This window comes from Oculina patagonica, chromosome 3 (genome assembly GCF_052425735.1).
Source record: "Oculina patagonica isolate OP01 chromosome 3, crgOcupat, whole genome shotgun sequence".
Taxonomy (NCBI): domain Eukaryota; kingdom Metazoa; phylum Cnidaria; class Anthozoa; order Scleractinia; family Oculinidae; genus Oculina; species Oculina patagonica.
Genome location: NC_135760.1, coordinates 22692097 through 22715999, shown reverse-complemented (window position 1 = coordinate 22715999; position 23903 = coordinate 22692097). Strand labels below are relative to the sequence as shown.

Here is a 23903-nt window from a genome sequence, read left to right as displayed (position 1 = left end):
GAGCCCTTTGAATCCTTGATGTCAGCATACAAATTCTCCTTACAAATCTACGCATATTTCCTACAGGCGCTAGTTGGGAGAATTGACATTTTCAAGGAATTTTCTTAGATTTACCCTGGGTGCCAGAGGGTTTTTTTTAGTCGCTCATTGTCGTCAAAAAAAAATAAGCAAAAAACCCTCTGGCACCCAGGGTATCTTATATTTTAATCAATGCTAAAATTGGGAGGGTTTGAAGTACCTATTACTAGAATTAAGATGGGTTTGCAAGGCCAGGTTGTGTTGCAAACCATACATTTTATGAAGTTCTATTTTTGGAGGGTTTATACGCGAAATTCTATTTCTCTATATATTTATAACTTTATTTATATGAGCCTACGATGGAGAATGGTGTTACTATAGTTGGTAACGAGAGGTTTGTAAATAAAGGCACGGTTAAATTATTTTGCTGTTTATAAGTGTTATCAAATGCGTTTTATTTGCAACATTGCTATTTTCAACGACAGATGAGAACAATGTTCAAAACAGATTTGGTCGTTTGAGTAAGCCGGGACAACTCCTTTGTAATATTCAAAAACATATCATCGCAGAGACCACCTTCTGGGGAGGGCCGTGTATCCCAGGTTTACCGTCTTAGATGTTATTCGGAGATGGCACCAAAAGAAGCAAGCAAAAATAAACTTCCAAAAAAAAAACGGTTCCATCCCGCACTACCACGCCTATACCATCTTCTGTTAGCCAGCGTCACAGTCTTAGCATTGGTTTATCGATTGTTAGTGGCACTGCTGGCTATCTCCTGTTGGAGAAGAAAATTTACATTTTGAATATGTAGGTTTCCAGGGTTCCTTGTCTCTGACCCTTTCTTTTCCCTTTCCCGTTTTCGCACTCCTTCCCCTACGCTATTTTCGCCTGCCATACAAGCTACTCCGCCTAAGATTAGCGTCGTGCGACATTTGACGTCAATGTCACGTGCCTACATGACGTCACTCAAATGCAAACCAAATTCTTTTGTAGTAGATCCACAGAGGACAAGCAAAAACGTCATTAAAATAAAGGGAAAAAAGAAAGAAAAAGTATACTCTTGCGATTAAAACTTTGTTTTATTTTTTTTTTAGAAATGGAGTTTTTACGCAAACAAAGGTGACAACGAGAGCTTCGCTATACGAAAGATTTAATAAGAAAAACAAAAGCACGTGCGTTTTAAACCTTGGACAATTTCTTAGCCGTCCTCTGCAAAACAACGTAAAATGCCCGCGGTAAAATGTCGTGGTTCAGTCAAATTTCCTGGTGGAATTTTAAACCTGACACTATTCTCACTGGGAGTCCTCAAGCACAAACGCCTCTAATTCCTTTGGGATATCACTTGTTTACTTCCCTACTTCTGTATATACTCTATGGAGTCTACTGTGCATAATTTTTGGCTAGTTCAGTATAAATAGGTCTGTTTTGTCCTGTTTTTTCACTCTCTTCGTTTAAAAAACGGACGCCAGACATCAGATCATCGCCCCACCCTCCTCCCCGCAGCGATGGCTTACCTTTCCGCCTCCGGGCTCGCCTCTTCCCATATCTTGCTTATCCCAACCTGGGGCGTTTGGTAGTGGGGGCTCCCAGTGGGAATTTATTACAATCGCTAAATAATTTGAATTTTAAAATAAAGGACTGAAGGATTCTGGTCGTTGGCTAGATTGAACATGAATATTTAATTATTCGTATTTTTATCGCACCTAAAGAGCATGGCGAATGGACGCTAAGACCTAAATGTTGTTCTACAGTTATTCTGTCGCAAAGAAACCAGCTAAATCAAAGTCTTTTCCATCGTAAATGGAAGTGTTAGATGGCGTTTGGTACAAGGCTTGCACAAGAGAGCGTGGAGGCATTTGATTGCAAGAACCTGTCCTGAAACGATGACCGAGAACACGTGCGCTTTGAACATCGAAAAAGTTGAAGATTTGTTTCCTTGGAAGCGCCTCTTTTAGAGGTAAATAACCAAATTGTATATTTAAAGTTGTTCTTGAGAAATATTCCGTATAAGTACTCGTCGACCGAGGTTTTTAGATCCTAACTGTCGGTTGTAGTGTCGGTGGGGAGAGAGGGGAGGAGGTCATTATAATTTATTCACCGATGGCGGAGGAGGGTAGGGTTTCTTTTTTCTCATGGAGGGATCGAAGGACTTTTATTGTGGGGGTGATTGGGGTAACTTTTCATAAGGTGCGAGTAAAAGAGGGGATTACCTCATGAAGTAATTGAAGTGTATCAAATTTTGAAGTCGATACTTTCATCAAAACTTGGTCCATGGAAAAGGCAAGGGATTCAACGCGAGGGAGTTACTTTGTCCTTTCCTTCCCACAATTTCTGAGGAAAAACTATTAGCATCACTGTGGAGGTTACCCCCCCTGTACTAGCTGAACACTTGTTATGTGTGCTTTTTCTTAGCGTCATCTTATGTTTTGTAATTAGGTTAAAACTGATCACAAGTTGTCATATGGCTGGGGGAGTTCTTATGATTGACATGGACAGACACACAGTAGGATAATGGTGTTCCTTATATCTGCAGGTCAATGTTAGTATTTTGTTGATATTTCAACCTTTAGTTCGTATAGTGTGATCGTCCGGGTGAGAGTAGTTCTGAGAAGAACTGTTGTTGGTGACTGACGTTTCGACCCTGAGCGGAAGTCATCTTCAGAGTCAAATTTTAACCCATCACTTGACTCTGAAGATGACTTCCGCTCGGTTGTCGAACGTCAGTCACCAACAACAGTTCTTCTCAGACTCTCTCACCCGGACATCACACTATACGAACTACTGATACTCCTGGGTTCAAACCATTTACTTTATTTCAACCTTTGTGAACCAACAGAACAACAGCAGCAACTAGGCCTGTTGCGATTGTGCTCGTAAAATGCTGGAAAGTTGCTCACTGGAATGTCAAAAAATTGTTTAAAAAAATTGCCAAAAATCCAAAAGTTGCTACCTAAATTTCTTGTTATTTTAAAATAAATGTTAATTAATAGCTTTATTTTTCGTTCTTCACTATAATTGATAACATCAGTCAAAAAATGGCTTGAAACTTAGCGTCGAAGAGTTGTTCGCCAATATGGGCGAAATTTAAGGATACTCTTAAGGTGGCCAATAACCGTTTTAAATTTTCAATATTAAGATGGCTCTGAACCGCTCTTGCAGAATTTCTTTAAACTTTGACATAAGTTGTATCATGGCATGGTGATCATAATTCAACAACATACAAAATGGGGGTCACCGAACTCATTTTCGAGTTATTAGCACTGAAAGCAAAAACTAGGGGTGTTTTTAACAGGTTATATTGTTGCTTTGGTAACCAATAATGTCCAGAAAATGATCACAACTTGTCGACCAAAGATAGGGCATTTGTTTCATACCATTTCTGTTATTGCCAACGAGACAGCCGAGCCAAGAGGCGAGGCTGTCGAGGCGGCAGAATCATAGAGCCGTGTGCGTATGAGTGTATAGGTAGAGAAAATCTTAAGTTCTGCGTAAGGAACTTTTTTTTACCATATTTGGGTGTAAGTAAACCCCATATTTGGGTTGTATTGTTCTTCCCAACTGGTTCCCAGTCTCTCACTCCTTGCTAGAGAGCAAATGACCAAAATGGCGTCCACGCGGCTCGCTGTTAAATTTTCAATGTGGTCATTCATCCCTTTACCGATAAATACACCTTTAGGGAATTATAAATCGAGGAATACCCTACAGAATATTCCCGCCGAAAAAATGAACATCAAGGTCTTAAGCGATGAAATAATCTTTCGACTTTGGAGCGCTTTGATTTACGATCGAAGAGAGACATAAAAATCAAAAGCGGACTGTTGACTTCAAATAAGTTTTCTTGACTTATGAGAAAGCTGAAGTCGGGTAAATGCTTCCTTTTAGTGTTGATTGTGTTTATAGTAATTGTTTGACCGATGATTTATTCCAAATCAAATACCGTTTATATTTTATTTGGCACGCATTTGCTCCGCGTAGGAATAACATCAATACAAAGCGACGCTCACTAAAATACTGCATGTCATACACACAAGAAAGTCAAAAGTTTTTTGCTTCTAACGGAAATGTAATGTTAACTTGAATAAAAATTTTGTCTCCAATAATCCTTGACCGTTCAAGTTTTGTTTTCTTTCAAATTTCGTAACTGAACATGACACTTCGCATGCGAGACTGAAATCTGACCCGTGCATTACTGTCTCTGATTACTGAAAACTATTTTTAAAAAAGCATCTTAGCAGTTTTGATTTTGAGATTTCATTAAAGAGTTGAATGAACTATCCCTTGGACGGAAACATTTTACCATCGCGTGTTGTATTTAAAAAAGTGATTAAACCTCATTTATTGATAATATTGCCTACATTTTTGACATTTTAACGTTGAACAGAATTTAAGATTTGTCAGAGTTATCAATCTTCAACCCTAGCCTGCGTAGCAGACATCTGTGTACGTTTTTTAGTGTGTTTAAAAGAGTGCGCGATCGCGAGAATACGCGCGCTGGAAACTACGGCGCCTGCTACGCAGGCTATCAAGCCTGTGTCATTTATGAACACCAGAGAAATAGACTTTTTTTGCATATTACCTAAAATACAATTACCATATTTTGTTCATTTCAAATTAGTTCTATCAAACCATTCAAATCTTTCTTTGACAAACATGAGTATTTCGTCGTTGGCACTTACCGATAGGTACAACTAGTAGTAGGTGATAAAGTGTTTGAGTACTGACCCATTTAAGTATAAGGTCTGTAAATTATTGCAAACAGTTACCAGCCACTCCAAGTCTAACCAGGGTGTCTAGCGAAACGAAAAAAACGTTGTCAAGTGACAGGTTATGTGTTTAAAAGGTTGATAAACATTCAAGATATTCGCATAAATTGAAATTTTCTATGAAAATCGTTGACTTTTTCGTGCTCAAAAATTGCTCAGAAAGTCAAAACTTGCTCGAGGTTGCTAGACCCGCAAAAAGTTTCTCAAACGTTTCCAAGCACAATCGGGACAGGCCTAGCAGCAACAACAACTACTTTTTTGTACCCATAAACAACACATTCTCGACTTAATCACTTCAAAATACTGTGGCTTCACAGGAGTTGTTTTGCTAGAAGAGAGACTTTTTGTTCGGAAAAGAGATCATTAAAACCGATCATTTACCAATATCAGTAGCTTGAAAGTAGAAAATATTTCTGACTATGTAGATTTCCGTTGAAATTTTACTGATTTCAAAACGAACGGAGTGACCAGTAAAAATATCACCCCATCTCTCCCCCTTTGTCTTCACAGCTGAGATTTATTTGGGTTATCTTGCAACGCTTTTCCATTGCCCTTTCGTTTTCAAACTTTCTGGAAGAAAATTTTTGACATCATCGAGGTACTAGATATTGATGAAGGCAGTTTTTTGTGACAGCCATATCTAACCATCACGTTCCTTTTTTTGACATAGACAAAGACTGATCACTCATTGTCATACGGCTGGAGATCGAGAAAGCTCTCTTGATTGGCATGGACAGACACAAAGCAGGATTATGGTGTTCCTCAAACTACAGGTTAGTGTTAGTTCGTTGTCGTCATCCTCCTCCCTCCTCATCATCATCATCAAGCTAGTAAAGCCAAAGAGGCATAACACTAACCGCTGTGTGCACACAATTATTTCGAGAAAGGTTGTCGGAAAAAAGCACAAAAGTACACGCGACAAGATCGAAAGGTAGTATAGCTAGAAGTAGAGAGCAACTGCACGTGCTGAATACTCCTAATATGAGTTAAAAAAAAAAAAAAAAACAAAAAAAAAAAAAAAAAAAAAAAAAAAAAAAGGGGGGAAGGCGGGGGCCTTTTTTTTTTTTTCCCCTTTTTGGGCGAGAAAAGGGGCGAGATTTTTAAAACAAAAAAAAGCGAGAGAACGAAAAAAAAAAAACGCAAAATACTTTCGACACTCAAGTGAAAACCGCTCTAAGATGGCGACATGACAAACGCGAATTTGCACGTTTTCTTTCTCTTCAGCCATGTGGCAACAAAGTACTTTTAGCCACGCTGAATTTCAGAAGAATTTTCAAAACTCAAGACATGCGATAGAAAATTAAAGCTACCGAAAGAGGTCTCCTGAAAGGAAAAATAACATCTTCACATCCAAATAAACAAACTTGTATATTTCCCCTAGGCCAATATACAAAATTCTAGTGAACACCCATACGACTGTTTGGTCTTGTCGCGTGCACTTTTGTGCTTTTCCGACAACCTTTCTCGAATTAGCTGTATAAAAAATAAAACACATAACACATACGATACCTTATCGTTAACACTACTTCCACCTTGTAAAACATTCTGACGACATTTGAAAAACATAAATCTTCAGTTACAATGGCAAAATCCGCGAAATTGAAATTCATTCATTTGGTATTAAAGTAGACAATGATATTCACATATTACTACGAAATAACGATAAATATGAGAAATTTTTAAAGTTTATTCTTATGCAGTGGATTTTAAATTTGTCAAGGATTGTCTAAATCCTTTTGCAAAACTCTCGTCTCCACGTGCAAAACTAAAATGCAAATTTCATAGTGTCGAACTTAGGAGGTGACAAGTCTTTGATATTGCGTCTCCGAGTTAACTTTTAATATTATGTACGAAAAAGCCAAAGGCTTAAAGCTTTTAATCTTTAAAAAGCCACTGTAAACCTTATTAAAAGAAGTCTTAGTATCAGTATGCTTTCATTTATTGATATATCTTATTTATTTTCTTGCAGATTGCCGGCCGATTCCCCTCAATTCTTCACGACAGAATCATGGATCAAGAACAAAGAATCAAGCAAGAGAAAGACAAGTTTACAGTAGAGGTAGAAAACCGAAAAACTAAGTTGGATTTAAGTCAAGATTATTCGGAGAGAATCGCAGCTAAAATTGTCTCGTTTGATTTTCCAAAAACCTTTAAAACGATTCACGTTTTCAAAACAATTTTTCAGCAGTGACAGAAACAAACTTACTAAATTGTCTTGTTTGATTTTCAAATTAAAATCTTCTCGCTAAGTTTAGGTTATTCAAATTTTTAAGACAATTTGAAACCAGTATTTTACTACTTTTGGTAAATCCTGGTAAATTTGTTGTTGACCTCTGTTGTAAAACTTTTTTTAATGTTTAATAGTCTAGCTACAGATTGCAAGAAGTTGGTTAAAGATTACTTAGGACAATCGCAGCTAAAATTTTCCAGCTGATTTTTTTTTCATGTTAGAGATTTTTTAAAATCTGAATTCAAATTTTTAGGTCTTTCAATTACTACTTTGATTAAAAAAGCAATTTTCAAGTTACCTTATGCTAATTTTTTTGCGAAAACACTTCCATGGTAACATCTGTTTAAAATTTTTTAATTTTCCCGCCAAAAAACTTAGAAAAATACGGGCGCTTAAAATACGCATGCGCCAATTTTTTTTAAAAATTTTTTTTTTATTACATCTTTTAAAACTTTAAATTTTCCCCCAAAACTTAGAAAAATACAGGCGCTCAAAATACGCATCGCCAATTTTTTTATAATTTTCGTAATATATTTATTTAGTCTTAATGCTTTTACTTTTGTCATTTATAAATTGAACTTACTTGCCGTCTACTGTCTTCGATGTAATATTATCTAACTTATTAAAGTCAATAAACACAAATGCAAAAGTTGTCTTAAAGTGTTTCTTTATTACCTTTATTAAACAACTCAATAAATAAACACAAGTGTTTTTGCCTTTTCATTTCTTTTATTTTTCTTTATTTCTTAATTAGTTAATTGAAATTCCATTTAAGTAATTAAAAAGGTGTGAAGGAAAATCTTCCCTATATATACTAAGTCTTTTGGCGGGAAAATTTGATAAAATTTGCACAGCGTTTCCCCTGGCAACTTTTTCGACAAAAAATATTCAAAATGGCTTCCCTTGTAATTTTCCGCCAAAAAACATGTAAACAACACCTCGTGCAAAAACATTTAAGAAAAATCATAAACAGTGGTTTCGTTCTAAACATTTCAAAAACGAAAAAGGTTTCAGTTCATTTCGAAGCCAAATAGAATTTGAAGTCTAGTTATCCGTCTACGAAACGTTTAAGTCTTTCAATGTTTTTGCACGAGATGGTGTTAACATATAACTTTAAGGATGAGCAACATGGCAAGCTATAGTCAGCTCTTTATAAACTGACAAAGTGGCCACAGCTAGTGTTTTTCCAAGTTCTCGCGATATGTTTTTCACTTTTCCAATTACCTTAGACTTTTCAAAATGTTTTTCAACTTGCCATGTTGCTCAAACAAGACCTTTTTCAGCCGTCGATTTTCGCGTGTAACACAGGATAAATTTGACGCACAAAAATCGCCCGTAAAATGATTTTTTGACTTTTCTTTTCACGTTTTAGCTATGACATGGGGCAATAAAGCTGTATTTTTGGCTCAGATATGACAATTGCTTGGCTCAATGTTTTTCATGTCGTTTTTTATTTCCTTATTTCTTTAACTGTAAAATGATTTCTCGTCTATTCTTTTTAAGCTTAAGCGGCGGACCGGGCCAGTAAAGCTGAAGTTTTTTTGCTACAAAGGCTCAGGCATATGACAATTGTTTGGCTCCATGTTTTTTTGTTAACAGTGAAATAATTTCTTGTTTTTTTTACGTTTTAGCAGATACATGGGCCAATAAAACTTTTTTTGCCACAAAGGCTCAGGAATATGACAATTATTTGACTCCATGTTTTTTTGTTAATAATGAAATAATTTCTTTTTTTTAAAATTTAGCAGATACATGGGCTAATAAAACTTTTTTGCCGTAAAGGCTCAGGTATATGACAATTGCTTGGCTCCATGTTCTTTTTCTTCCAAATCTCGCTCAAAAGAAATAACGTTTTAGCCAAGTTCAGTTTCACTTATTCAAAAATCGGCTCAAACTAATTAAGTTCTATTTCTAACATTTCTTTCGAGTCCTGTGTTACATCGAACGTCGGCAGAAAAAGGTCTTTTCTACGTTACAAAAATTAAATATTATAAAACCCAATGCCTGGTCCAAGGAGCAACGACGTTTTCCAAATTCACTCCCAAAACAAACACGAGCTTCTGTTAATCAATTCACAAGGACAAAATGTCAAAACAAAAATGATATGCTTGCTATACAGACCAAAATCCACAAAAAAAGAAAGAAAAAAAAAAAAAAAAATAAAGGAGGGGGGAAAAAAAAAAAAAAAAAAAAAAATAAAAAAAACAAAAAAAAATAAAAAATATAAAAATTTTATTCAAAAAATTGGCAAACTCACTTCGTTAAAAACTAATATTAAAATTTTTTTGAAAAAAAGCCATTTAATTTTGTAGTCTATATAATGTTAGTAAGAGAGAAAATGTTGATTTTACAAAACCAGACAATTAAAGACAACAGTATAAAAAAATCGATCCCGGTGTTTTTTCTGTTGCTCTTTGAGAGACCAAAGGCCAATTTTTTCTTGTTTTGGTTCGTTTTCTTATGAAATACATACAAAACAATTAGACACTGTTGGAAATTAATCTGTTCCTTTCTTTTTGTATGATTTTGACAACTAAAATCTAAGATTTTTGGAAGATTGTGAAATGACGCAATACAACGTTCGAATAGCTGACGGTTTTATAAAATACTCTCGGATAATTCAGTACAAAATACATCAATTGTTTTGTATTCTTTTGATTTTTTAACAGTTATATTCTGGCAATTATTAAGTTTTTTTTGGCAAAATATTTCAAAATCTATCAGTACAGCGTTTGAAGCCAAGTGGTGCATTTGCTGTGCATTTGTTGTTTGTTTTTCTGTTTTATTTTTCCAAACGACACTATCGGCTTTTTTCCTAAATGACACCATTTGAGTTTTTGGTCTGTATAACTGTAAATCAAGACGTTTTCACGATTGAATTTCAAAATCCTTTGAACCAGGCATCAGGGTTTCATATACCAAGCTCGCAAATGACAAAAGAACACAGGCACACGCATGCTCCGTGCGTCTCCACCCAAACCATGCCAAAGTTCCAAAAAATTTTTTACAGCCATCCGATTAAAATAATTTACGAAGAAAAGTAAATATTCTTTATCTAGTTAACCACCCATGTTTTGAACTTTTCCGTCATTGATAATAAGCCAGTGTTCTCTTGTCAAGCGGCAGATGAAAGAGCACAAAGGTGTGAATCTTATTAAGGTGGCAGTGCATATCAAGTGTTTTATAAAAGTCTTGTTTCGTCTAAAACGTAGAAAAATGCAAAGACGAAAAATCAATTTTGAGCAAACTTCGGTAATTTTGTGCAGTTTAAGTCTTCACAAACCAAACAAATTGTTAGTTTTTTTAATCTATTAACTTTAATCTCAAAATATTTTGTGGGCTAAATGCTTGCAATTAAAACTGGATAAGGTATTTGTTTTTGCTTGTTTTCAGTATTCTAAGCACTCTTGCTCGTCTTACAGTGCCACCTTAAAAATTTCACCTCCGTGCAACATTAACTAAAGTTGTAACCAAAACGTGATATACATGAACTACAAACCTTGAGGACTAACGCTACGCAATGGAAATTACTCTCCTGTTTTGTAACCAACGTAAATTAAATAAACTGTCAAATTACACCGCCCATTCACCACAAACGACCCCGATTGTACCTTTTCCGAGGTAATCTACGATCAAATAATTAACAGCCGAGACGAATAACTCGAGCGCTCAAGGTTTGCATTCTTGTATAAGTCTAAAAAAATGGTGGCTGCGATTGAACAACTTTTACACAAATATTTTACACTAATTTCCTAATTCCTAGCGTTTCAATTTCCACCACCCGATGTTGACAATCAAATTAAAGAGTATTTTGCCCCAAATTGCCAATCCCTAGTCTTTTTTATTTCCACAATTTGATGCAGACAATCAAGCGAGTATTTTGCTCTTATTTCCTTGTTCCTAGCGTTTTTATTTTCCACCACTAGCTGCAGACAATCAATACATGTACCAATGTAATAAAGCCAATTGGGAAATCCTGTACAAACTAGCGAACTAGACTATTGTTCAGCCACCATTTTGCTTATAAAGTTATTTAATAATTTTAAAGGTAACGTTCTTATCTTTCTAGCATTTCTTCCTGATTCAGTGATCCCAATTTGTCCTCTTGACTTTTTTCCTTCTTTGTGAAGTCAGTCTTCCTGAAAAAGATAACAGTAATTTTAAGATAAGTCAATGCTCAAATGATAAAAATGTTTCACAAGCTATGCTAACTCTAGTGTGGGCCTATTGTTTAGCTCCAAACAACTTTTAGCAGGCCACGTAAAGTTTCTGACAGCGAACAAAATATTTTAAACTTTTGTGAAACGTTCACCACAGTAAGCTAAGGTTCAAATTTAGGCGTTAACAAATACAAATATTTTATACTCGTGGCTACGTTGCAAATTTTTCATACTTTGTAAGCGTTTCTGTGCATTTTCGAATTAATCTTAATTTTGCAGGCTTGTTTCAGGCGCATTTCTAAATTGTACGTATTTTTTCTACAAAAACTTCACAGCATCAATTTGGACAAAAGATTTCTACCTGAAAGTCACCGACCTTGGAGTATTTCAAACGAAACTTCTTTGTTTTTGAGTCGAGGCGACGCTTTAAGCTAACGGCAGAAAGCGCACGTGTTCCGCACTTCAGCGACATTTCGTATTAATTCATTTAGTTTTTTTGGGCAAAAATTAAAGAAATGTTTAGAAAGCAGTGCTCACCTTCGGCTAGAGAAGCTTGAATATATCTTTGCAAGCTTTGAGCCCTTCAATCCTTCAAAGCACCACGCATCTTCTTCGTTCAAGAGTCCAAACTTGTCCTCACCGGACGACACGTCTTCACACATCCACGACCTGTTTGGTTTGAAGCACGTTCAACAATTTGTCATGAATATGGATTAGAAACTCAAACCAATCACTGATAAATACGTCAAAGATTTGGCGCGAATTTGGCTTGCACGCTTTCTCAGTCAGCGAATCACAAACCGTATGATAATCCCTTCGCAAGCGTTTCAACTTTTCTTTCTTCAGTTTATTTGTGTTTGTTTGCAAATATTGTGCATGTGGAATTTATGAGAAAAAAGAGATAGCATTTTGATAAGTTTTTGACTGATAAAACGGGGAACGACTTGCTTTGTACGAGTTTTGCGAGGAACAAGTAAAGTGTTAGCGAAATTAAGCTAATCCAAGATTAGCGTGAATTTTGATTCACTTTTAAAACTTCTCAGTAAGGTTTTCTCTTTATATTTTCTGTCCTTCGGTTCTGACGTCGACTAAACTCGAATTCCACAAAAACACTTTTATACAAGTTAAAGTGAACCCGCTCCAGCACCAGTTTAGCCAATCATATTGCGTGTTTTGCCGATTGTCAGACGCTGGGTAATGCTAAAGGCAGTTATACCGCAAAATAAAAATCCCGGTTAAGAATATGATGAGCAAAAGCCACTCTTCTGCAATCTACTAACTTAACAATTATTCCGCGAGTGCGCGTTGGATATGAGATGGCAGATAGCCAACAAGGCGCGTAGCGCCAACAAGCGCGAGTGGAATAATTGTTTTATTAAAAACACCCAAGAATTGCAATATTTGAGCCTCCTAGCTGTTTTCGTTGACGCGTTTTGGCTACCATATTTGTGGTTAGTGGTATATGAGCTCATATACCATTGCCTGTTAACCAATCAAAACGCAGGATATGCAATATACCTTTGCTAGTTTCTAATACGTGCAAATATAACCATTAACCATTTGTATTTGAAAATGTTATGTTAGGACGTTAGTGCACGTGAGTTAAAAAGGAAAATCTTGGAAGGTGTGACTTATTATTAGACTACGGGCAGTCTGTCAAACGCGCGAAGCGAAAAAAGAAAACGAGAGTGAAAAAAAAAATTCACTTGACGCTCGATGGGCTTCGAAGAAGGTGTCTTCTCATAATCTACAGCTACCCGGGGGAAGTAATAAGCGGTAAGCAGGGGGGGGGGGGGGGTTATAGCCGAGATTTGACGGAATTTTGACTTCACAGTGATATTCCTTTATGATTCCACTTGAACGAATTTGTGATAAAATATTTGGCTTCCTTTTGACATTCTTAGCTAGGTTTTCTGTTATCAACATATAAGAAGTAAGATTGAAATAGACCATATCCTACTTTCCTCTGTCCGTCTCTTGCTGGTGCAAAATCCTGAACTTAAAAAAAATATATTTAAGGTTTTGTAAGAAGCCTCATTTTGAGACTGAAGCAAAATGTAAATGGGAAATAACCTGTGGACAGTTTAAAAAAAAAAGAGGAAAACCTTTATTTTTTTTTAAAAAAAAAAAAAAAAAAAAAAAAAAAAACCAAAAGAAAAGCGAATTTTTTTTCCCCCAAACAAACAAAAAAATATCTCCCCCCCCGCCCCAAAAGGGGGGATTTTTCCGAAAAAATGTCCGGACCCGTGTAAACGGGGCCTTATAAGTCTCCAGCAATGGGTGTTGTGTAGCGCCGCGACCCTTCAAGAGACTGAGCCCGCAACACAACATGGCAAGAGTGAGATTACCTGCAGGCACATGTCGCATGTCCAACCACTACGCTTGTAATATTGCGTTCACACTAGGCTGAAACATGTTTAGTCTAATCACTAATGGAAACACCAACAAATTTTTCACAAAACACAGAGTGTTTGTGAGGGGCGGGGGGGGGGGGGAGGGAATCAAGGTGGTCCGGACTCCTTGCTTCCTGTACTTTTTATGCCCTAAGTTCCCACCCTTTCCCTAGTGGCTGTAGCCTTTGCACATTTTCTTTTTTCAAAAAATGTACAACCTTGCAAAAAGCTCTTTTCTTCTGGTTGCTACCACCTTTGGAATGCCACCTCAGGCAACTCTGGGAGCCAGAATGTTCTGATTCAAGGTTTATTTTAAACGTTGTACAACTTCACCCAACTAGTCATGAATGCCAGTGCACGATTAGTTTACCGCGCACCTAAGTATTGTCACATTACTCCTTTACTACGTGAACTCCACTGGTTACCAGTGCGCTTTCGCATAGATTTTAAGATTCTTCTTATTACATTCAAGATACTTCACGGTGTAGCGCCTAGCTATCTTAAGGACCTAGTCTCTGTCTTACCGGCCTCACATTATCAACTTCGCCGTAACAATAGTGGTATATTGTTAGAAAGACCTCGGCTGAAAACGAAAAAGACTTTGGGAGATCGCGCGTTTTTGATAGCTGCCCCATTCTTATGGAACAGTCTTCCTTTGCCAATAAGACAGGAAACATCCATCGAGTCTTTAAAACGTTCTGCTAAAACAATTTATTTAGAAAGGCTTTTAGTTAGATTTGTTATTCATTTGATTTAATATTGTGATTCTTAAATTTTACTATTGTAACTTTTTTTTTTAATTTAGTTTAATAATAATTATTGTAATGCGCTTTTGGATATTTTTATAGAAAAAGCGCAATATAAGTATTAAATATTATTATTATTATTATTATTATTATTATTATTATTATTATTATTATAAGAGAGGTATGGAGACCAGGAAAGAGAGTTTGTTTGTTGATACTGGAACTAGAAGGGTTACATATGAAATATTCAAGAACAACACAGTTCACTCAACACTTATTATTTTTAAATTTAAACTATATAAAATGAGAAAACTATCACCAAATTTCACGGTGTCCATGGAATCTTTCTCAACATAACTTTAACGAAACCGAATTGTATTGTGTACGAGGAGTGAACTCAATGTAAGAATGAGCCAACAACAAATCAAAGTCAATCTCAAGAAACAAGTAAAACTGAAGTAAACATGGCAGTTATTTTCCTACTGAGTTGTCTTGAGTTCAAATAACATGAAAGTGATCACTATAAGTTGAAAATAGAAAACTCTCTGTGCCCATTTCAAACATTGGGTCATAATAACAACTATAACTTGCTGTAAAGTTTCTTCTACTAACTGCACTTCCTCTAACACTTTTTATGATAATCGCCCCTTTTTACAAAGGATCACAAGTTGATTTTGCTTTTCCTGACAAAAATCCACTTTTCTCTTTAGTCTTTTTGCCTCTTCATGCAACAGCTCTTTTTTCCAATTTAGCTCCTCAATGGATTTCATTTTTGCAAGTGCACCCCTTTTCTCCAAATCAAGTTCCTTCTCCAGTATGTTCACTCTTGCTATCTTTTGATATAGAACTGCTTCTGCTTCTCTTATTATTTGATCTAACTTTGGCAGGCTCTCTTCAAGTTCACTCAGGTTGTCAGAATACTTTGTCAGAGCCAGGCCCACCGCATTTTGCCTCACTAGCGCAAGAGCATTCAAACCAAATGAGTTGTCAGTATTCATGTTATTCGAGCCTGGGCTTGCACTTTCACAAGACTCCACAATTTCATCATTACTTGGCATGGTCAAGCTCTCTAGCTTACTACTGGAATCAACTCCCCTGCCACTTGCTGAACTCTCGTTGCCACACAATGAAAAGACTTGGGTGATATATGGCAGATCACCTTCAGTTTCAATTACTGGGAGAGAACACTGGGGGAATGGGTTCCCTGTGCCAACGTCAGAGCATACTTCAAGATTGCTGGAGTGGCTTGTCTGTGGTTCGATAACATTAATATCAACAGCACTTGCTGACACTTCACCATTGTTACTGAACAGTGTTTCCTCAAACTGTGTGCTCTGAGTTGGCCTCTCTGGTATGAAAAAGACATTGTTATAAATAATATATAGATTTAGCCAAGCCTAAAAGCGGAGCTCCACACCTATTTTCTGGTTCTAATCTTAAAATTTTGTAAAAAATACTCTCATTGAAAAATACTGTGATCAAAGTTATTAAACGTATACTGCTCAAGAAAGATCCATAGCCAAAATAAATCATCAACTTCAATGGCAGAAATTGCGCTCGCAAAATCCTGTCATTACCCTAGTCAAATAAGTAAGATTTGAGCCCGTGATTCAACGGAAAACTATAACCTGGTCAGCAGTCAGCTTCAAAAAAACACATGACCTCGATGAACTGTAAACCTGAGCCTGTGATATGGTCATGTGATACTGGTCAGCGGATACCTTGTTTTGACAGCTGTCAATTTTCCATAACATGAATGTCCAATAACAAAGATAAAACTTAAAGCTGATGTTACCATCGGCATTTGTTGAAAAACTGATTTGATGGCATTTTCCCCCCGGTCGGGTTGTCTTGTGACTCCCCTCCCCCTCCCCAAGACTCTGTAGTTGCCGGCGGGTGGGCAGTCGTACGCTCACTCAATAACCAAATTTTTTAGGCTTCGTGGGTCATCGCAAAGAAAACTCATGATACATGATACTACTGAGGCCTATATCTTAGTGAGTAGTTGTAGTTTAAAAGAGCTAGCTGCAGTAACTCTGAAAATAATGAGCAATGGCTTGATTCATGGATAATAATCATTTACAAACTTACATTTTCCAATTGAACTTTGGCGAAAAATTCTCTAGCGGAGATACACAATTCAAGTGAACAATGTTTCGTTTCTCGCAAAACAACAAGAAGTTGCTCTCTTTGCCTCTTCGCCTTGAGCATTTGCTTCTAAATCCAATTTTTTTGTCTGCATTTTGTCCCATTTACAACCAATGGACTTTGATTTTTCCTTCTGAAAACAATTCGCTCAGTGAAAAAACTTTCCGAGGCTGAACTTCAAAGCTTGCTGTACGCTTGTACACATACACAACTGAATGGATTTCCCTTGCCAGTGATTGGTTAAAATTAATTGGATGATGAACCAAGAACCAATCAGCTGCAGGGCTGTTAATGCATAACGGCCCACTAGGAGTCATTTGTGGCCCGTAAAGCGCGTGTTTTCAAGAGGGCAGATTTCATTTTGGCCGCATGTATTGATAATAATGCTGCTTAAACCCCAACCATATTCCTTTCCATGGTTTGGCCAATCATGACTTGGCTCATATAATTCTGAGCAAGTTGCACTAATTAAAAAATGTGTCTTATCGTGACCCTAGAGCGCCTTGTGAGCTTTCCAAATTTGGCGACGATTACTTCACCTCAGGCAACCTTCAGTTAGCTGGTCGGAATATAATATTACCAGACGATAAGTAAACAGATATTATTGCACGGGGTGCTGGACCAGGTCAGGTACAATATTAAATATTTGGAATCGAGCCCATCCTTATGCACCTATCAATGGTTTGCCCCAAGATGGGGGAGGGGGGGGGGGGGAACCCACGGGAATTTGAGATCGTGAAGCTCTCCCAGGGTAGGAATTTTGACATCTAAAATGGTCTGCTGGGTTAGAAATTTAAGAGGAGATATGTGAAATTTGACGTTCACTAGGTGCCCAGGGGTAGGGAATTCAACTCTGTATTCCAAAAAATATCAAATTTCTTTGGGTTGCCCCCCCCCCCATCCTGGGGCAAACCATTGATAGGTGCATTATCAGGACCACCCCGACACCATTCTTGACTCAGAGCTTCTGCCCGAGTTATTAAAATAGCACACAAAGGGCGGAACCACCAAGAAAGGAGTGAAAACTGGGAGTTTGGGAAGTAGAAAAAAAAAAAAACCCTCTTCCCATCCATTGGCCATTATGCCTCTAGCAATACAGGAATGCCCTCATAATTTTCATACAAACTCTGTTTTTCGTAATAACTTTTGCACAGGCGGATACCAGAGGGTCCAAATTATTTTCTCACCTTGTTGTGCTTGATGCTCCAGTGAATTCCAAGGAGACAGTTTTATCTTAGCACCTTGTGGATCAGTCTCCCGAGCGAGCGCAAGCGCCGTTTTGTTTTCGCTGTTCTTTTCTTCAGGCAATTTACCAGCGAACAGCCAGTCTTGGAGAAATTTTAGCACTTCAAAACCGTATGCACTGTCCCGAGCTAAGATGTGTAGCACAGAATCACCATAGGTGCTCTCAGCAGTTGTAATGATCTCTAGAACTTCACGTCTGGTAAATAGGGAAGCATCAAGAAGTTTCAGTAATCTCCTGATGATGCTCTTTAAACAAAACTGATAAAAGTGAGCGGCCGAGGCGACAGAGCTGTGACTTTTACAGATGTTTACAGCCAACACGTGTAGGGCTGTACGACCACTGTTATCCTTCATAGCTAAGATCTTGAGATCACAGTCAGTTAGCAGTTTTACTATCCTCTCAAAAGATTCGAACCCTTTTGTTGTTTTATGGCAAAGCAGCGAGCTTGCGTAATGTGTCCACAAATGTCGTGCTGCAAAGTGCAAAGCAGTCTCGCCATGCTGGTTCACAACGCGCGGATCGAAGTTGTTCTGAAGAAGGGCTTTCACGATTTCAGTCTTCCCAAAAGCACAAGCTAGGAATAGCAGCGGGCACCTCAACTCTTCTAAGGGATCAGGAATGTCACTGTTTTGATCCCAGCCGGATAATTTGGCAGATTCTATGCGTTGTTTCAGTGCAACCGGCAAGTCCCCCGACCGTGGAATTTTCGCAATAGCGCGACGACCATCCATAAACAGCGCTAATACTAACCCATGGTGTGTTAGATTGCAATTGTTCCCGCATATCGGAGTGTGGTACTTGCTTCTTTATACTTTCCACATGCTTGTTGACGCCGCCGGGGGAAAAACTATGCAACTTCGCGCCATATTTTTGAGCTCAGTCGTTTGAACACAGGGCACGGGGGCACGGGCAGGGCACAGATCCCGGCCAGCTGACCACGGCTACTGACCCCCGGACGGTCAGGGCGTGACCGCTGTAAAATAAATGGAAATGCGGAAAAAACTTCAGTAAAACACTGTTACTACGATTACTATCAAAATCACTAGAGTGATAAAACCGTCGTTAGCAGATTTGAACCGGGGACGGCACAATTCTGATCATGTGATCGCAAAAAAAAAAATTGGCACGGAGTCTAAAAAAGTTGTCGCGTGGTTCGTGTTAGGCCATCCCAATAAAATGTTTCGTTTCCCATCGCCCCGTCTCTTGTGATGGTGGGTCGGTCGGTGGGGTAAAAAAAAAAAAAAAAAGAATGAACACTTGAAGGGTTCTGGGTTCCAGAGAAGGTCGGGCTGCTAAGTAAGATAGCCTGATTACAAAGTCAATTCGAAAACGTGGTCTTTTCGTTTGTATTCCTTATCAAATGTCCAAAAGTCTTAAAATAACTTAGTTTATTATTATAAAACAAGATCGTGGGCTTGTAAATTAACGTACTTGCTTCTTTGACTAGTAAATCTGGAATTTTTTTTTTTCTTTTCGAAAAAAAGGGGCAGTCGGGCGATGTGAAACGAAACATTTTATTGGGACTTAGACTTGTCACAAGTCGACTCCTTTGAGCGACGAAGTCGCGATAGCGAGTGTTCAGTGTTCACAGGCTAGATAGCGAGCGACGCTAACCACCGGAAACGGGCTAGGTTCGTGTTTGCGAGCGTCTTGTCAGCGATGATGTGATTTTAACTTCGTGGCCGTGAAACATCGTTTTTCCAGAATTTGTAGGAACAATAATGACCTTATCGACGCAACAGGGTCGAAAAAACTCATGAGATGTATTCAACCTTAAAGAAAAGCAGGTTTTGTTTAAATTTAAAGTGTTCCATGCTGTTTTGCAGCAGAGAGTTTCCGAAAATCACGAAGCTTTTTGTTGGCTTTCCTGATGAAATAATAAGGCTATCTTTACACGGGACCGGTTCCGAACGGACTCGGTCCGATTTTCGGACAGGATAGGCCTTCAATTTACAAGAGCGTTCCAAACGGTTCCATATATCGTTTCTGAACGATTCTGATCTGGTCCTGTGTAAACGTAGCCTAATTAACGCTTTCAATCACGCGGTAAGAATTCTGCCGCCGCCGGTTCAAATTCCTAACGGCGGTTTTACCACTCTAGTGATTTTGATAGCAGTTGAGTGAGGCGCGAAGGAAGTTTAGTGACAAGGTTTTCGCGTCAAAACGACATTGTTGTCAATGGCAACTTGATGCGTTTCTTATAGTAACTTGTCAGTCGCAGGAACCGCCATAGTTTTGATTGGCTAATTTCGATCCGAAATGGCCAAATGAAGTCCGATCCAATGGCATGGAAAATATCGTCCGATAGAATGACGTACGATCCAGGGACATGAAAACTGATTGTCGGATAAAATGATGTATGAATTGATCCAATGACATAGCGGCGATGGTCCAATGGCATGAAATTTGATTCAGTGGTACTTTTGTCTCAATTCCCCCTCCGTACATACTGATGTATGTTAACCACTATTAATTTGTAAATGATCGAGCCCTGGCCTTATCGACACTGGAAAACCTCCCATTTGTAGCGCACTTTCGTTAAATAACAATTGCTTTTTCAAATTTTGTCGCTATTCACAACCTTGAAGCTCTTTGATGCAAACAAAAATCGTATGTTGAGGTATGCATAAATCTCAAGAAACTTCCAGACTCTTTCTCCACTTTTCCTTTTCATCATCAGCTACAAAACGTGAGGTAATTAAATTTCCAGAGTTTCGCCTTCTACAACAGTTAAAAACAGCTGTTGTTATTCGACTTGCAGATTTATTGTTGTCAATTTTTTTTCACGTCTCACCACCAGTTGCCGAGATAGCTCAGTTGGGAGAGCGTCAGACTGAAGATCTGAAGGTCCCTGGTTCAAATCCGGAGAACTCGGTTGAGTTCTGAATAATCCCGGGTCTCGGCAATGTTTTCTTTTTTTCCCTTCATTATTTTTGTTTTGTTTTGTCGTTTCAATTTTTTTTCAAATAAACTTGCCATTTACTTATTTGTTGAAATGATTAATTTCTTAATGTACAACAAATGCTTTTACAGAAAAAATACCTTATTATAGGAAATTAACGCGTCATGAAATTAACGCGAATTTCAAAAATTCGCGTTAATTTAAGTCGCGTTAATTTTTGTTAACGTTAATTTCCGCACCGTTAATTAAGTGGAGCGTTAATTTCCACGACCTTAATTTCCATTATTTAGCCCCAATTTCTCGTTACAGTCCAGACGTTCTTGACTCAAAGGAAAAATCATTATTTTATCAGGGTGGACATCTGCCGCTTTCACTGACACTGCGAAGAACGCTCGAAGTGGGAAAACTACCACGAACATTGTTTTCGTTTAAGATTATACGCCAACAAGAAGCTTGAGAAGCTTGAGAAGCTTAAAATCGGGCGCTAAATAATTAGCTATCTGTTTTGACTTGAAAGGCAGGGTACAGTACAGTAAAAATCACTAGAAAAACAGTCACTTAAACCGATTCAGGCCGGGGGGGGGGAGCGCTTTTGAGGCCCGCGCTGACTTTGGACGCTTATAACTTTTTCAAGCTCCAAACTTTGCGCGTTTATCTAAAATTCATTTCGCAATAATTTGGTAGGATTAGTTATTGTGCCAGTAACTTGAAATCACCATGGCAACGTCATTTTGACAGGCTTGTTTTCCCAAATTTGAATTTTTCGTGTTTCTATTTAATAATGAAAATCTGAAATGTTTTCAAGATTGCATTATTACTTAATGACATAATGGTCTCAATTTATAAAAATATATTTCGCACAATACAAATAAACGATTGAACTAGACGTCTAGAAAATATAAATTTGTAACACATAGCAAAGTGCAGCCTTTTCGCAATACTTAATAAAGGCGGGGTTTTTACCTGAAGACCAATTTTTCCAACGCTTTAGGTGGCTGACGCATTTCAGTATTTTCCAGCCCTTACACTTTAATGAAACAGTATACAACTTCTAATCAGGTAACTACTATTGTCAAGAAAATGATCACAACTTATTGACCGATGATTAGGTATTTGTTTCATACTATTACTGTAATAGCAACTGGTGAAGAATAGTAGTACTGACCCAAAGTATAAGGGCTGGAGAACACTGAAAACCATTTCAGCCGCGTTTCAAGGAATCCAAAAAAGCTTTACTTATCCCATACATATTTGTTTTGCAGTATTTTGTTATTTTTTGGACGATTTTGGGGGATGTCTGGGAGGCGATAGTTTTTCTCAAAGGATTAGTAAAATTTAGACAAATAAGAAATATTGGAGATTTGTACAGGCCCGCAAATGATCCCGACCCGCAAATGATCCCGGGACTGCAAATGATCCCCAAATTGGACCGCAAATGATCCCAAAATTGAACCGCAAATGATCCTCGGACCGAAAACAGTCGCCTAACCGTAAGTTGGATATGCGTGGACTAAAGAATTTGGACAGGGGATTTAAATTTATTTAATCCATTTCTTTATTAATAATACAACAATTAGAAAAATAATTAACGCGAGAGAATGTACCGTATTTGAACGATTTACTAAAGTACCGTATTTTCTCGATGAAACGCCGGGCCCCGAATAAACGCCGGGTCTCCAAGCTGTATTTGAAAATAAACCCCTTTAACATTTATTTAGTGTAATATGCTTTGGAAATGATGCCTACATATATGGCTGTTATAAATAGTGAATGAAAATGATTTCTTAGAAACATAGAGCTTGAACAAACTGCTGGAATCAAATAAACGCCGGCTCTATTGGGCCAAGTTTGAAATAAACGCCGGGGGCGTTTAATCGAGAAAATACTAAATTCAAAACCACAACTGTATCAATATAGCTGATAAATATGCTCCGATTAGTAACCTAAAACGTGACATAAAGTTTAACAATCCAACCAACAGAAATATGAACTCTGTCCGATCGAGGGATGATTTATTTGCGGCGAAATGCGTTAAGCTGATAGGAGTTTCCCTAATGGTCGCGGGTCGCGGGTCGCGGGTTTCAAGTCGCGTGTCGCGGGTTTTAAATAAGTCGCGGGTTTTGAAAAAGTCGCGGTTTTGAAAAAAGTCGCGTGTTTTTAAAAGTTGCGAGTTTTCAATAGAATGCATTTATTTCTCAGTAGAATTCATTCAAACAAATTTAAAGCGGTTGCAAAGACGCCGGTTTTAAAATGATCGCGTTTTCTTAGGAACTACGTTACGAAGTAACGTTGCGAGTTAGACAATCAAATTGCGAACTTCGGAACAAACTTCCCAAACTTTGCCGACTGAACTTCTGAACTTCCCAAGTTTGCAAGTTGAGGAGGAACAAGACACGTTACAAAGTGGTGGCAGAAATATTTCAGCGATTCTAGCTGCTCGAGTTTCAAAATAGTTGTTTGAACAAGCACGGCGCCGGTATCAACGTTCTGACCCACAGTAAGTATAAGGATTACATATGCCGTCCGTTGCATCACGTCCTGAAAAAAAAAAACATGTTCAAATTGGGTATCAAACATTGCATGATTTGCAATCAAGCTTTTAAGTTTGAAAACAACGTTGCGCGCGAGCGATCATGAAGTTGAACCAAAGTATTCATGATTGAACGCGAACGGTTGATAAATATATTTTACTAGTATTCTGTGGCAAAAACTCTTTAAAATGTTTTTAACTGGCGCAAATTTTAAAAACCCTTCTGTAGTTATGTTGACAGAAATAGTTTTGCTTCGCTAAACCATCGGAAGAAAACACGTACCATGAAAATAGAATTGAGCCGTAAACGTGTCGCGACTTTTAATTCAAATTTGTCTGGCTCTTTCGCATTTGTATAAAATTAATTCCACGTGAAGATCGGTAAAGCCGTCCAGTTTCATTCGGTTTACAAACGCAGACATTGAAGTTTAAGCCTCACAAAAATTTTAAAGATGTATTTGCTGTATATAAAAAGTTAAATTTGACCAAATTTCAGCCGACGTAAAATTTATTTATCGGCAGATCGCTCATGCAAAACGACGTCAGGCTCTTCAACTTCAACCAAATATTTTGTAACTTTAGCCACTGGAATCGCTGGAACATTACCGCTGCTGCCATGTTTTCTTCACCTGAATTTCCGACATGACCATGACTTTCGAGCAACATGTCTTGTTCCTCCTCAACTTGCAAACTTGGGAAGTTCAGCCGGACCAAAGTTGGGGAGTTTGTTCCGAAGTTCGTAATTTGATTGTTTAATCCGCAAAGTA

At 37.8% G+C, this 23903-nt stretch overlaps 1 protein-coding gene, 2 long non-coding RNA genes and 1 other non-coding gene across 5 annotated transcripts in view; 2 read left to right on the top strand and 2 right to left on the bottom strand.

Annotated features, from left to right (window-relative positions):
• Positions 1 to 1574: 1574 nt before the first annotated feature.
• Positions 1575 to 7064, top strand: LOC144645735 (uncharacterized). Its single transcript, XR_013569336.1, has 4 exons — positions 1575 to 1975; positions 2455 to 2551; positions 5452 to 5554; positions 6751 to 7064. It is a non-coding gene; the product is annotated as an uncharacterized LOC144645735 (long non-coding RNA).
• Positions 7065 to 10394: 3330 nt separating this feature from the next.
• The window catches only part of LOC144645734 (uncharacterized), a 30168-nt gene continuing 16659 nt past the window's right edge, over positions 10395 to 23903 (bottom strand). The window contains exons 2-3 of one of the 2 annotated variants that reach the window (XR_013569334.1): positions 11709 to 11840; positions 10395 to 11150 (exon numbers count right to left, since the gene is read on the bottom strand). This is a non-coding gene — a long non-coding RNA (uncharacterized LOC144645734). Of the gene's footprint in view, positions 11151 to 11708; positions 11885 to 23903 lie in introns of those variants that run through there. The other variant, XR_013569335.1, reaches the window with a different exon arrangement.
• LOC144645733 (uncharacterized) lies at positions 14566 to 18700 on the bottom strand. Its single transcript, XM_078505282.1, has 2 exons — positions 17646 to 18700; positions 14566 to 15658 (listed from the first exon to the last, which is right to left on the bottom strand). The coding sequence occupies exons 1-2, from the start codon at positions 18433 to 18435 to the stop codon at positions 14943 to 14945; spliced, it is 1506 nt and encodes a 501-aa protein (XP_078361408.1). The 5' UTR covers positions 18436 to 18700; the 3' UTR covers positions 14566 to 14942.
• On the top strand, positions 20507 to 20581 carry Trnaf-gaa (transfer RNA phenylalanine (anticodon GAA)). The gene has a single exon. It is a non-coding gene; the product is annotated as a tRNA-Phe (tRNA).